Source organism: Hevea brasiliensis, chromosome 2 (assembly GCF_030052815.1).
Source record: "Hevea brasiliensis isolate MT/VB/25A 57/8 chromosome 2, ASM3005281v1, whole genome shotgun sequence".
Lineage (NCBI taxonomy): Eukaryota > Viridiplantae > Streptophyta > Magnoliopsida > Malpighiales > Euphorbiaceae > Hevea > Hevea brasiliensis.
The window spans coordinates 107,333,492-107,345,874 of NC_079494.1; the positions used below are offsets into that span (position 1 = coordinate 107,333,492).

A 12,383-nucleotide genomic window follows, 5' to 3' on the forward strand; every position below is an offset into this window, starting at 1 on the left:
ATTTTAATATAAGTATTATTATTTTTAAACTAAAATAGAAATTGAAATAAAACCAAAATTAGAATCAAAGTCTTACCAAACTTGTTTAGAATCAAACACAAATCAAATCAAAATTTGATTCCTCAAAGAGTTAAAACTTTGATTTTAATTTCAATTTTTAAATAGAACTGTATCGGAATCGAAACAGAATAACCCTGATTTTTACAAAGCTGTCGCTTTAGGAAAGAGACATTGTTAGGTCTTAAGCTCCATCAGCGAATAGAAAGACAAGCAAATGAGATCAAAGAAAGACAATCTTAGGTCTGCCAAGAAAGACAAAGGCTTTCTGTTTTCAGTAATTACACAAATATTAACATGTTTTTTTTTTTTTTTTCAGGATCTTCTGAAAACATTTTAAAATGGCACTTGCATGATGCTACTCATTCTCTGCCAAGAGCTTTTGCCTAATTACAGCCACCATCCACGTCCCAGTAATTGAGCTACGGAAGCTTACAAGGCATTAGACTACTGGCAGAGGTGACCTTTACTCATTGCAATATGTCAAAAAGCTTTGAGACAAAGTTTAAATGAAAGCTATACATATCACACATCTAAAAATGGGAAATTCTGCCCATTAACTGCAAACTTGAACATTTATAACAATAAAAAGATCAACGGAAGAACAATGTAAACAAGAACTAGAGTCGCTTAATAAACTTCTTTATTCTTTTCCTCAGAGTCTGGCTCTTAAAATTTTCAACTTCTACTGGCCTGACCATCTTCTTCACTTGAATTGAAGAACTTAGCTAGTTTTGCAGATACGGATAGTTGGCTCTCATCCAATAATTCTTCATTTCCATCGTAGTCATCATCATTTTCGTAAACCAGATGAATGCCACACTTCTTCAGTTGAACGCCTATAATGATTGGTGGATTTGGCGCCTTTACCGCTAACTTATAACCATCTTTCAATCTAGAAACCAATGGATGAGAATATGTGTACCGACACAAGTGGATTTGATCTTCATCAGTCTTTGGCACTCCCCGTAAGTCCAATGTGTTTACGCATAAAGGTGTATTTGCTTTAGACATCCTTGCTTGAAGGGCTGGTAGAGATGGTATTTCATCTCTCAAGTCGTCTGGTATCCGATGGTCCACAGAGACAACAGCACATATAATCACTGCCTTGATTTCTAGGTTTCTTCGCTCTGAATAGCTAACTTCTTCTTGAGAAAACCAATCCGGAATTTTGCTTCCAGGTATACTCAAGTTTCTCATATTCCTCAAGAAAACCTGCAATAAAAATTATACAAGAAACACAGCCATGGTATTATCAATGAACATAGTGTTCATGCACGCGCGCGCACGCACACACACACACAAAAACACACACAGAGATGAACCTTTGAAAGTCTTCTCTTTACTGTCAGGGAACATGCCCTACAACCGGTCATGTATAATCTGGTCAAGGATTTAATGCATTCAAACCCTGGAATATCCAGCACTTTCTCGCAATTTGCAAGGTTCAGCTCCTTTAAGCTCTTCAAGTTTGACATATCAGATACACTTTCCAATGCAATACAGTTGGAAACATCCAGTTCTTCTAAACTTGAAGGCAATGGAGGGAGAGACACGAGTTCTTCACAGTGTCGCAAGCAAAGAATTCTGAGAAGAGAAAGGCTCTTCAAGCTTGAAGGAAGGCTGTAAAAATTGTTGTAGCCAAGATCCAAGGTCTCTAGCATTGACAACTTCTCAAAATCATCAGGAATCTTACCAGATATTCCCCAAGCATGAGCGTCCAGTTCTACTAGCGAGGAGAGATTCGGAAAGGATGTTGGGAGTACAACCAACTTCTCTTGTGTACTAGGAGATCTGAATGCTTTTTTTTTCTTTTTCATTTTCAATATCATTAAGTTGGAGAGCATGCCAAAACTCTCAGGGAGTACTGTTACACCAGTTCTCTCCATCAGAAGATGGTGCAAGGACTTCAAGTTCCCTATTGACGCTGGAAGTTTCTCCAGCTCTTTACACTCGTTGAGAGTCAATGTTATAAGATTTTCCAACATCCCAATAGATTCAGGCAACTCAATAATATTAGCACCAGACAAGTTTAAAGTAGTAAGAGCATTCATGCTCCCAAGTGCTTCTGGTAAAGTTCTAATCAATGCACACTTCTGCATGTAAAGCTTCTCAATCATTCTCAAATATCCAATCTGATCTGGCAGACTGGTAATTGAAGTCCCATCTAATTGAAGTTCACTAATGCAAGATAGTCCCTTGATTGAATCTGGCAATTTGCTTAGAGATTCACAGCCTTCAGCGGATAACTGCTTCAGGTAAGACAATGAACCGATTGAATGGGGCAGTTCTGTGATTGCACTTTTACCAACAAAAATTTCTGTCAAGGACTGCAGCTCACCAATAGATTCAGGAAGGGAGGAAAGTGACTTGCACTGCCTCAAACTTAGTGTCTCAAGGTTTGACAAAGATCCAACAGAATCAGGCAATTCTTCCAATGCAGTTTGATCAAGTAAGAGGTCTTTCAGAGAAATCAAGTTACCTAAGCATTTTGGCAACCTTTTTATGAATCGGCAACCATCCAGATTAAGCTTCTCAAGTTTTGTAAGGCGATAGATAGATTCAGGCAACTTTGAAATAGCAGTTTGATCAACATGAAGTTCTTTCAGGGACTTCATACTCCCTATGTCCTCTGGCAATTCTTTCAATTTTGAGCAGCCGGAGAGAATAAGGTTTTGAAGATTTTTTAGCCCAGAGACATCACTCGGCATTTCAATGAGGTTTGAGCATCCTTTCAAGTTCAAGCAAAGCAATGTCGTCAAATTCCCCACCGACTTGTGAATTTTAGTCAGTCGAATGCACCTCTCCAGATCAAGCTTTTCCAAGGTTTTATACCCATATAAATCAGGAATAGCCACTAGATTATGGCAATGACGAAGATTCATAACCATCAACTTCTCAGCCACCTGCAACACACGAAGTTTTCTGCTTTCAAAATAAAAGCAATTTTTTCCTTTGCATTTTTATTTAGAACATTTATATGGACAGATCCCAAGAACCTTCAATGACTTTAAATAACTTGGAATAATATTAAAAAAAAAAGAAAATGGAGCCGTACCTTGTTGCTGCACCAACCCCAGACTCGTTGAATTCCACTCTCCGAGAGATCAAGGATGGCCAGTCGTGAAGGATGATAATCAGAAGGAAGATTTCTCAAAGGACATTCCTTCCACTGCAGCCACTTGAGCTCCCCAGGAAAATATTTAAACTTCCCTTCTAATTTCACACGATTGATTTGTAGCAATCTTAGATTAACCATTGATTCAAAGGAACTGGTGCTAAGTATTATCTCACCCTGTTTCTCTTCTCCTCGTGGAAGACTTAGAAGACGTGCCCATTTTTCTTTCAGGTATGCAAGGAAGTTATCACAAACAATCATGATTTTTGTAATAACTTTCTTGAGGATCGAGTTTGGATTTAGTGCAGCTAGGAAGTTACTGCAAAAAATCATGCCAGCACTTGGATCCTCCTCCACAAAATGCTTCCTTCTGAAGTCAAGGATGATCCCTTGCACGTATCTTGTCCCCTGTTTTCAATCATGCAAAATATTTAAAACTAACAATAAAAACTGAGTAAAAGGTAAACCAAAACATCAACAATCTATACAACTCAACTCAACTCAACTAAGCCTTTATTCCAAAAATTTGGGGTCGGCTATATGGATTCGCTTTTTCCACTCTGAACGATTTTGGGTTAAATCCTCAGAAATGTGTAATGCTTCTAGATCATGTTGTACTACTCTCCTCCAAGTCAATTTAGGTCTACCAATTTTTTTCTTTCTATCCTCTAACCTAATGAGCTCTACTTGTCTAACTGGAGCCTCCGTATGTCTACGCTTCACATGACCAAACCACCTTAATCTCCCTTCTCTCAACTTATCTTCAATTGGCACCACTCCTACCTTTTCTCTAATACTCTCATTACGGACTTTATCTAGTCTGGTGTGGCCACTCATCCACCTTAACATTCTCATCTCTTCAACTCTTATTTTAGATGCATACGACTCTTTCAGTGCCCAACACTCACTACCATATAACATAGCCAGTCGTATGGCTGTACGATAAAATTTTCCTTCCAATTTATTGGGAATCTTACGATCACATAAAACTCTCGTGGCACGTCTCCACTTCAACCATCCGGCTTTAATCCTATGACTAACATCCTCCTCACATCCCCCATCTACTTGAAGGAATGAGCCTAGATATTTAAAGTGATTACTTTGGGGCAGTATCACTCTATTCAAACTAACTCCTTCCCCATCACCAGTTTGGCCTTCACTGAACTTGCAATGCATGTATTCTGTCTTCGTTCTACTTAACTTAAAACCCTTTGACTCTAGAGTACTTCTCCAAAGTTCTAGCTTTCTATTGACTCATTCTCGTGTCTCATCTATCAGAACAATATCATCCGCAAACATCATACACCAAGGAATACTCTCTTGTATATGTTTCGTCAGTTCATCTAAAACTAATGTAAAAAGGTAAGGGCTTATGGCTGATCCTTGGTGTAATCCAATTGAGATCGGAAAATCTCTTGTGTCCCCTCCCACTGTGCGCACAATAGTAGTTGCTCCTTCATACATATCTTTCAATACTTGTATGTACCTAATAGATACCCTCTTTTATTCTAACACATTCCATAAGACCTCTCTTGGAACACTATCATAAGCCTTCTCCAAATCAATAAAAACCATGTGTAGATCTTTTTTCACATCTCTATATTTTTCTATCAAGTTTCTAATGAGAAAGATCTTCCATAGTTGAACGACCGGGCATGAAACCAAATTGATTGAGAGAGATAGAAGTATCATGACGTAGTCGATGCTCCACAACTCTCTCCCACAACTTCAGAGCATGGCTCATGAGTTTAATTCCCCTATAGTTTGAGCAACTCTGTATGTCTCCCTTATTTTTAAAAATAGGTACTAAAATACTCTTCCTCCATTCATCAGGCATTTTCTTTGAGTTTAGAATCTTATTAAATAATTTAGTTAACCATGCCACTCCCATATCTCCCAAATACTTCCACACTTCAATTGGTATTTCATCGGGTCCACAGGCTTTACCTACTTTCATTCTCTTAAGTGCTTCCTTTACTTCTAAAGATCTAATTCTTCTAGTATAATCTATATTCACGCTATTACCATTTTGACTATTATTAAAGAGATCATTAAAATAATTTCTTCATTTTTCTTTAATGTCCTCATCTTTCACCAACACTTTTCCTTCTTTATCCTTAATGCACCTAACTTGATTGAGATCTTGACATTTCCTTTCTCTCCTCCTTGCTAATCTATAAATATCTTTCTCCCCTTCTTTAGTTCCAAGTTTCTCATATAACTTTTCAAAGGCCTGTGCTCTTGCTTGACTAACTGCCTTTTTTGCCTCTTTCTTTGCTATCTTGTACTGTTCATATGCCTCATTATTATCACATTTAGGTAATTTCTTATACCATTCCCTTTTTCTCTTCACTGCCTTTTGTACTTCCTCATTCCATCACCATCTCTCTTTTGAGGGTGGTCCATGTCCTTTAGACTCTCCAAGTACTTTCTAGCTACTTCTCTAATCTTTGATGCCATCTGTATCCACATATCATTGGCCTCCATATCCAGCTTCCATACTTCGGACTCGAGAAGCTTATTTTTGAACTTCACTTGCTTTACTCCTTTGAACTCCCACCACTTTGTTCGAGCTACACTATTTCTTCTGACCTTACTTGAATTGTTCCTAAACTTGACATCCAAGACCACCAACCGATGTTGACTTGTTAAAGCCTCTCCTGGAATGACCTTGCAATCCTTGCATAGAGCTCTATTTGTCTTCCTAGTTAAGAGGAAGTCGATTTGGCTTCTATGTTGCCCACTTTTGAAAGTCACTAAATGTGACTCTCTTTTTATAAAGTAGGTATTTGCTAGTATTAGGTTGTACGCCATAGCAAAATCCTAGATGCTTTTCCCCTCCTCATTTTGACTGCCAAAACCAAAACCTCTATGAACATTCTCATAACCTTGTCTATCACTTCCTAAATGCCCATATCACTTCCTAAATGCCCATTCAAATCTCCACCAATGAAAACATTCTCTTCATTCGGTATGCTTTGCATTAAATCATCCATATCTTCCCAAAACCTTTGTTTACTCTCACTGTCTAGTCCTATTTGTGGGGCATAAGCACTAACTATATTTATTGTTTCTCCTTCTAGTACTAGCTTTACTAGTATAATTCTATCTCCTACTCTTTTCACAGCTATTACTGCGTCTTTAAATGTCCTGTCTATGATTATGCCCACTCCGTTCTTGTTTCTCTCCTTTCCGGTAAACCACAGTTTGTACCCTGAATTACCCACTTCCTTACTTTTCTCTCCTACCCATTTAGTCTCCTGAATGCAAGCGATATTCACCCTTCTCCTTTCTAAGGTATCCACAAGCTCCATTAATTTTCCTGTAAGTGATCCAACATTCCAAGTACCAACCTTGATCCTCCTCCTATCCTGCTCCTTCCTAATTGGTCTCCTTCTATGATATCTTCTATTGTTTTCTATGTCTATCTTGTGTTCTGTTCCTCTATTTATTCTACTATCTGTCCTATGGACTAATTTCTTTACTCACACCCGTCCATGATGTGGGAACCCTTGCTCACTTAACATCACACCCGGGCGCCGACATGGCGCGTCGCTTTCGGTGAATGCCCTACACCCTTGAATATTTCTCACTACACCCGGACTCCGATGTAGCGCGTCGTTAGTAGAGGACGCCCCAACGTTTATATCATTTGAATCCATATCATAGGGTGTGACGAATACAGATAAAATTGACCCAAGGCAAAAAAAGATGCCACCAATTTTCTGTCACAACTTTTGTTCCTTTCTCAAATGTATGTAAGCATTACAAGATATATGACACTTGAAAAGGACTACTGGGATTAAACTTTCTAAGCAAACACTTTAAGCATGTCCATATCTTCAATTTACAGGGGGCTTCTGCAAGATGATTAAGGCCATGGGAAGAACATAAAAATGATAGTATTAATTCTTTTGTTACCTTGTTATGCTTCAGAACTGTCATGATTTCATCATAATCCCACAATCTACTATGTGCACCGGGATCAGCAAGGTTTTCAAGTAAAACAATTTGTCTTCCCATTTCTTTAAGTTGATCGTGCATCCACAAAGTATAGTCTCCAGACTCCTCTCTGAACTTAATGAGAGATTTTTCCATGAGGACATTAATTGTTGTCTCAGCCTTAAAGCCACAACCTTTAAATATATCAATTGCTTCCTCTCTCTTCATTTCTATTCTAGTGAACAAACATGCAATATCAAGGAATACACACTTCTCTTCTTCATCGAGTGCATCAAAACTTATTCTTAGCACACCTTGAAGATTATGTGGCCGAATCTGTTGCAACTTTTTGAGGGCATCTTCCCATTCGTTCATTGTCCTCCTATGAAACATATAAGAGCCAAACACTTCCAGTGCTAAAGGTAGTCCTCCTGTAAGAGAGACAATTTTCTGGGCCAGATTCAAGTAATCATTTGTGGGTTTCTCTCTTCTTAGTGCATGATAACTAAAAAGTTGTAAAGCTTCAGAGGGATACAATTCTGTCACTTCATGAACTTCATTCACAAGATGTTCAACCAAAACATGTTTATTTCTTGTGGTAATAATAATTACACTTCCTTCACAAAACCAGTTTCTGTTTACTGCCAGTGCATTGAGCTGGCTTACATCATCCACATCGTCCAAGACAGCTAGCAGCCGCCGCTCGGGAAGCTTCTGTTTGATCATAGTGATACCAGCATCAACCTCATGCACAGGTGACACTAAAGCAGGTGAAAGAGCACAAAGAATTTTATTTTGAAGTGATATCAAACCGCCATCTTCTTTAGCAGTTTCTCTAACATTTGAAATGAAACAGCGGCATTCAAAGTGACTGATAAGTTTATTGTAGAGGGCCTTGGAAAGAGTTGTTTTACCAATCCCACCCATTCCATGAAGTCCTAGAACTTGAGTGCAATTAGATTTAACATTTAACAACTTCATCAGTTTGTCTGCACGAGAATCGAGTCCAACTGTATATGTAGCTATACCCACTGTCCTTCTCAGTTCTGTCAAAACCCTTCTGACTAGTATTTGAATCAACTGCTGTTCTTTGCTGTCAATGAACAGAATAAAGAACACATTAGGATGTATCAGGCATACCTGCAGAGATGTTAAATTAATGTAAGTGTGAGGATGATTATTTGGCAGTGATTGTGATTGTGGTTGAAGGATCAAAACTGTTTTTTAGTAAGAAAAAATATATATCATTTTAGATATTATTTAAAAAAATAGTTTGAAAAAACTTTATTATTTGGTATTTATATGACTAAAGTTTATCAAATTTAACTTTAAATTACTTTTAATACTCTATAATTAATATATTTAAAAAAAATATTTTTTCAAAAGAATTTCTAACAACAATGCCATGCCCGACCCTAAGAATTTATCATGTTTATGCTTTAATTGAAAATACAAAAAGTCAGGCTTACAGTTCCTGGTACTTTGGCTTGAATAGCCAAGGATTTTATAATCATTTGTAGAGAGATTTATAAATCATTTACTTAAAACCATAGAATCTCTGGAATTTACAATGCAAAAGTAAGGACTATAGACGTGATTGTCTTGACTTGCAACACCAGATGTATGCTGAATCTCTGAGAGATGGTATCAAAAGGAAACATTGATTAGCGAGCAAAAACAACTTCGATGGAAAATATGAAAGAGTCAGAGACAAATCCCCAATTTTATTTTAAAAAATCAGATGGCACAACATAGATAAAGAGGACAAACAGATGGGATTTTCAATTTCAATTTATAGTTCTCTCAGTTGTCAGCTACTTGTCCCACTATAAACCACCAAATTCAATAATCAATTAAAGAAGAACAAAATGCAAAAGAACAAATTTCAAGATTCTGGCTAACTTATTATTTAATTCAAGCTGCAAAGGTTATATCAGAATCTGATATATTTATGCTAAACACGTTTCTTTTTTTGTTTTTGGAAACAAGGGAACAGAAGCACAAAATCACTTCAAACAAAATCTGGGAAAGGAACATCCACAAACGTCATGGAGGAGGATGCTGTTGATCCCAAGAGGAGGAGCTTCAAATTCAGTAACACACAAAGAGCAAGAATGACCGAAATTTGCAAGCCAATCAGGCTAAACACGTTTCTTTCCAGCAATAAAATAAAACAAATTCAATCACTAATCTCTCCAGCGGCCCAGAAAAAGGAAAAAAGCACCGATCTTTCTATTCGTAGCATAATTTCATAAACGTAGGTATTCATGGGTAAGATAAGAAATATAAAATTATATAACCTGTATGAAAAGTCTTAGCAGAAGATATCACCTGTTGTCATAAGGCAAACCAGAAATCCCACCAACTTTCTGCATAGCTTTTCTCCATTTTTTCACCTTTTCCTCCCCAAACCTCTCAGTATGAGTACTGAAATCTTTTTCAAAATGACCCGTCTGTTTCCTAACATTAGAAGGGTCAACATCGTAGAACACTGGGAGTATCAGCCTCCCTAGCTGGCATATTGTAGCGAGCTCCTCAAGGCACCAATGAGAATTAGCATAGTTCGGAGAAAGCATGATGATTGAAGCAGCCGAGTCTTCGATGGCGTCGAGCAGGCTAGGGGCTATTTCGTCCCCCTGACTCATTCCCACGTCGTCGCGGAAGACCCGGACTCCGTGCTCGGTCAATGAATCGTAGAGGTTCTTGATGATATTGTGGCGCGTGTCCTCGCCGCGAAAACTTAAGAATACGTCCCAATTGAGTCTCAGCGCGGCCAGAGGCGTGGAAACGAGGTCGGAGGACATTGTTTGGCAACTGTTTGTCAGGTGGGAAGCAAGATGTGGTGATTATTGGTCCCTGGCTCCCTGCAAAGTCAAATATATTCTCGCACTGAAGAGATAATGAAAGAAATGAAAAGCAAAGCAAAGCATTTCTTTTTCTTTTTTTGGTGCAAAGCATTTCTTTTCAACTTTCAACCATTCTTTTCTTCACATAAACTTATTCCATGACTTGAAGAATATCGTTACGCTTGCTACATTGGAAAGGGATGAAAAATGAAAACCTTCCCAAGTTTTCTTATTTATTTATTTTTTAAATGATAAAATGAATGACCTTACGTATTTGATGAAGATGGAGACTTTATGATCATTATTTACAGAACAAAGACTGACAGACAGGTGGATATTTAAGAAAATACAGCTTTTTGAAGAGCATGCTCTACAACAACTCGTATATGATATTTTCAGGGACTTCAAGCATTCAAGGCCTGGAATATACGCATCACTCTCACAATTCGTAGGGTCAATTTATTGGTTCTAAGCTATCCAAATTCGAAACATCACAAATGCATTCCAGTGAGATGCATTTGGCGACATCCAGTTCTTCTTAACTTAGAGGGAACTAGTGAGCTTTTTACTGAAACTCTGTGAATAAAACAAATATTTATCAATTCTGTGTATGGAGAAAATTATTTCTCGCAGTTAAATATTAGGTCAAATGGCATGCGGACATTAACAACCTGGGCATTGTTTGCCGCTACTCATATAAATAGCAAGGATAATAAAAAAAAATAATAAAAATTACGTAATCAATTAAAATATTTATAATAATGTGAGATCTATCTTTCATATTATAAGAAGTAGGGTGTACTTTTTTAAGAGAGAAAGAGAGTATTATTTTTATGTGTATTAAAAATATTTTATAATTTTTTATTTTTTAATAATATTATAAATAAAATATTACTTAAAAATAATATCAAATAATATGTAATCATCCAATCAGAGGTGGAGTAGAAAATTTAGTCAATGGAGTTAAAAAATATTATTTCATTCAATTTAAATAAAAAATATTATATAGAATAATAAAATATTTAATGAGAGAAAGAATAATAATGCAAGTAAATTTTTTATACATAAAAATTCAAATGAAAATAATTTCATAATACATTAAATTCTTACAATAATTTTAAATTTAAAATAATTCTCTATGAATTTTTATTTTATGAAAGTGTTGTATAATTGCTTTATTATTAATACTATCATAAATATTTTTCTCAATATATGTAACCAACGATTCATTAAATGATTAAAAAAAAGAAAAGAATAAAGCCAATTAATAGAAAATGAAACAGAAACAATAAAAAAAGAGAGAAATATGAAAAAATGTGATTCTTATAAATATAAAAATGAGAAAAATAAAAAGTAGCATTAGAGCAAATAATTAAATCTTCCTTGAAATATAATATTAAGATGATTTTTATTTTTTTTCATTTTGATTAACATAAATTTTCATACAAAATTTAGAAAATAATTTTAATTTTTTTATTTGATGATACTCCACCTTTTATATTATTAAAAAAGAAAAAAATACAAAATATTATTTTTTATTATTAATTTTTAAATGAAGTAATTTATATTTTTTATGGAATATATACATCAATTGACCCACCATCTTCCAGATCTGCCCTTACTCGTGCGTCCAACATTTTAAGATTTTATGAAAAATATAATAATTTAATAAAATTTTATTACTATTTCATGATAATTTTTTAAAAATAATATTTCTTTTATTTAAAGCAATTAACTAATGAAATTAATAAATTGATAGAAATACGTTAATTTTGCTTAATTTTAGCAATGTCTCATAATATTTTTAAATTGTATTTTTCTTTAAAGTAATTCATTAATAATAAAAAAATATTGGTTTAATGCAAAAACCAGAGGAGTTCAGAAACAAAATACTATAAAAAAAACAACTTATATTTTATATTATTAAAAATATTGAGTTTTCAAAACATGCATAAGAATTTAACAGGGAAAATAAAAAAGCACAGATAATATTTTAGTAAAATTAATTTAATATGTTATCGTTTTAAAATAATGACAATAGATGGGTATTACATTCAATAATAAATTAAGTTTATGATTTATTAAAATATAAAATCTATTATAGTTAATGAGTAGTGGCGAGCAAAGTCCACATCGTTAATGTTAATATGCCGTTTGACCTTACCACCGTCGTTTGGAAAATAATTTTCCTTGCTCGAAGAAAAAAAAGCTCGAAATTGGTTGAGGGATTGCTTTTTGAGAAGAGAAAGGCCCCTCGAGCTAGATGGAAAGGCTTCAGAAATTGTTGTATCCTGGTTTCAAGTTCTCTAACGATGACAGTTGCTCAAAATCACCAGAGTTTTGCCAGCTATTCTTCAGGCACGAGCATCCAGTTCTTCTAGCGACGATAGATTTGAGAAGGAAGTTGGGAGTACAACCAA

The 12,383-nt window shown here is 35.5% G+C and overlaps 1 protein-coding gene across 1 annotated transcript; it reads right to left on the reverse strand.

The window, feature by feature from the left end:
• Nucleotides 1-549: 549 nt before the first annotated feature.
• Nucleotides 550-10,201, reverse strand: LOC110673389 (disease resistance protein RPV1). Its single transcript, XM_021836515.2, has 5 exons — nucleotides 9,449-10,201; nucleotides 7,097-8,210; nucleotides 3,116-3,583; nucleotides 1,383-2,963; nucleotides 550-1,272 (listed from the first exon to the last, which is right to left on the reverse strand). Exons 1-5 carry the CDS (start codon nucleotides 9,919-9,921, stop codon nucleotides 736-738), a joined length of 4,173 nt encoding a protein of 1,390 aa, XP_021692207.2. The 5' UTR covers nucleotides 9,922-10,201; the 3' UTR covers nucleotides 550-735.
• Nucleotides 10,202-12,383: the final 2,182 nt, after the last annotated feature.

Coding starts and splice junctions, on each gene's coding strand:
- LOC110673389 (XM_021836515.2), bottom strand. CDS start 9,921: ATGTCCTCCGACCTCGTTTCCACGCCTCTGGCCGCGCTGAGACTCAAT. Junction 8,211..9,448: donor GGTTTGCCTTATGACAACAG/GTGATATCTTCT, acceptor GTTCATTGACAG/CAAAGAACAGCAGTTGATTC. Junction 3,584..7,096: donor CAGTTCTGAAGCATAACAAG/GTAACAAAAGAA, acceptor GATTGAAAACAG/GGGACAAGATACGTGCAAGG.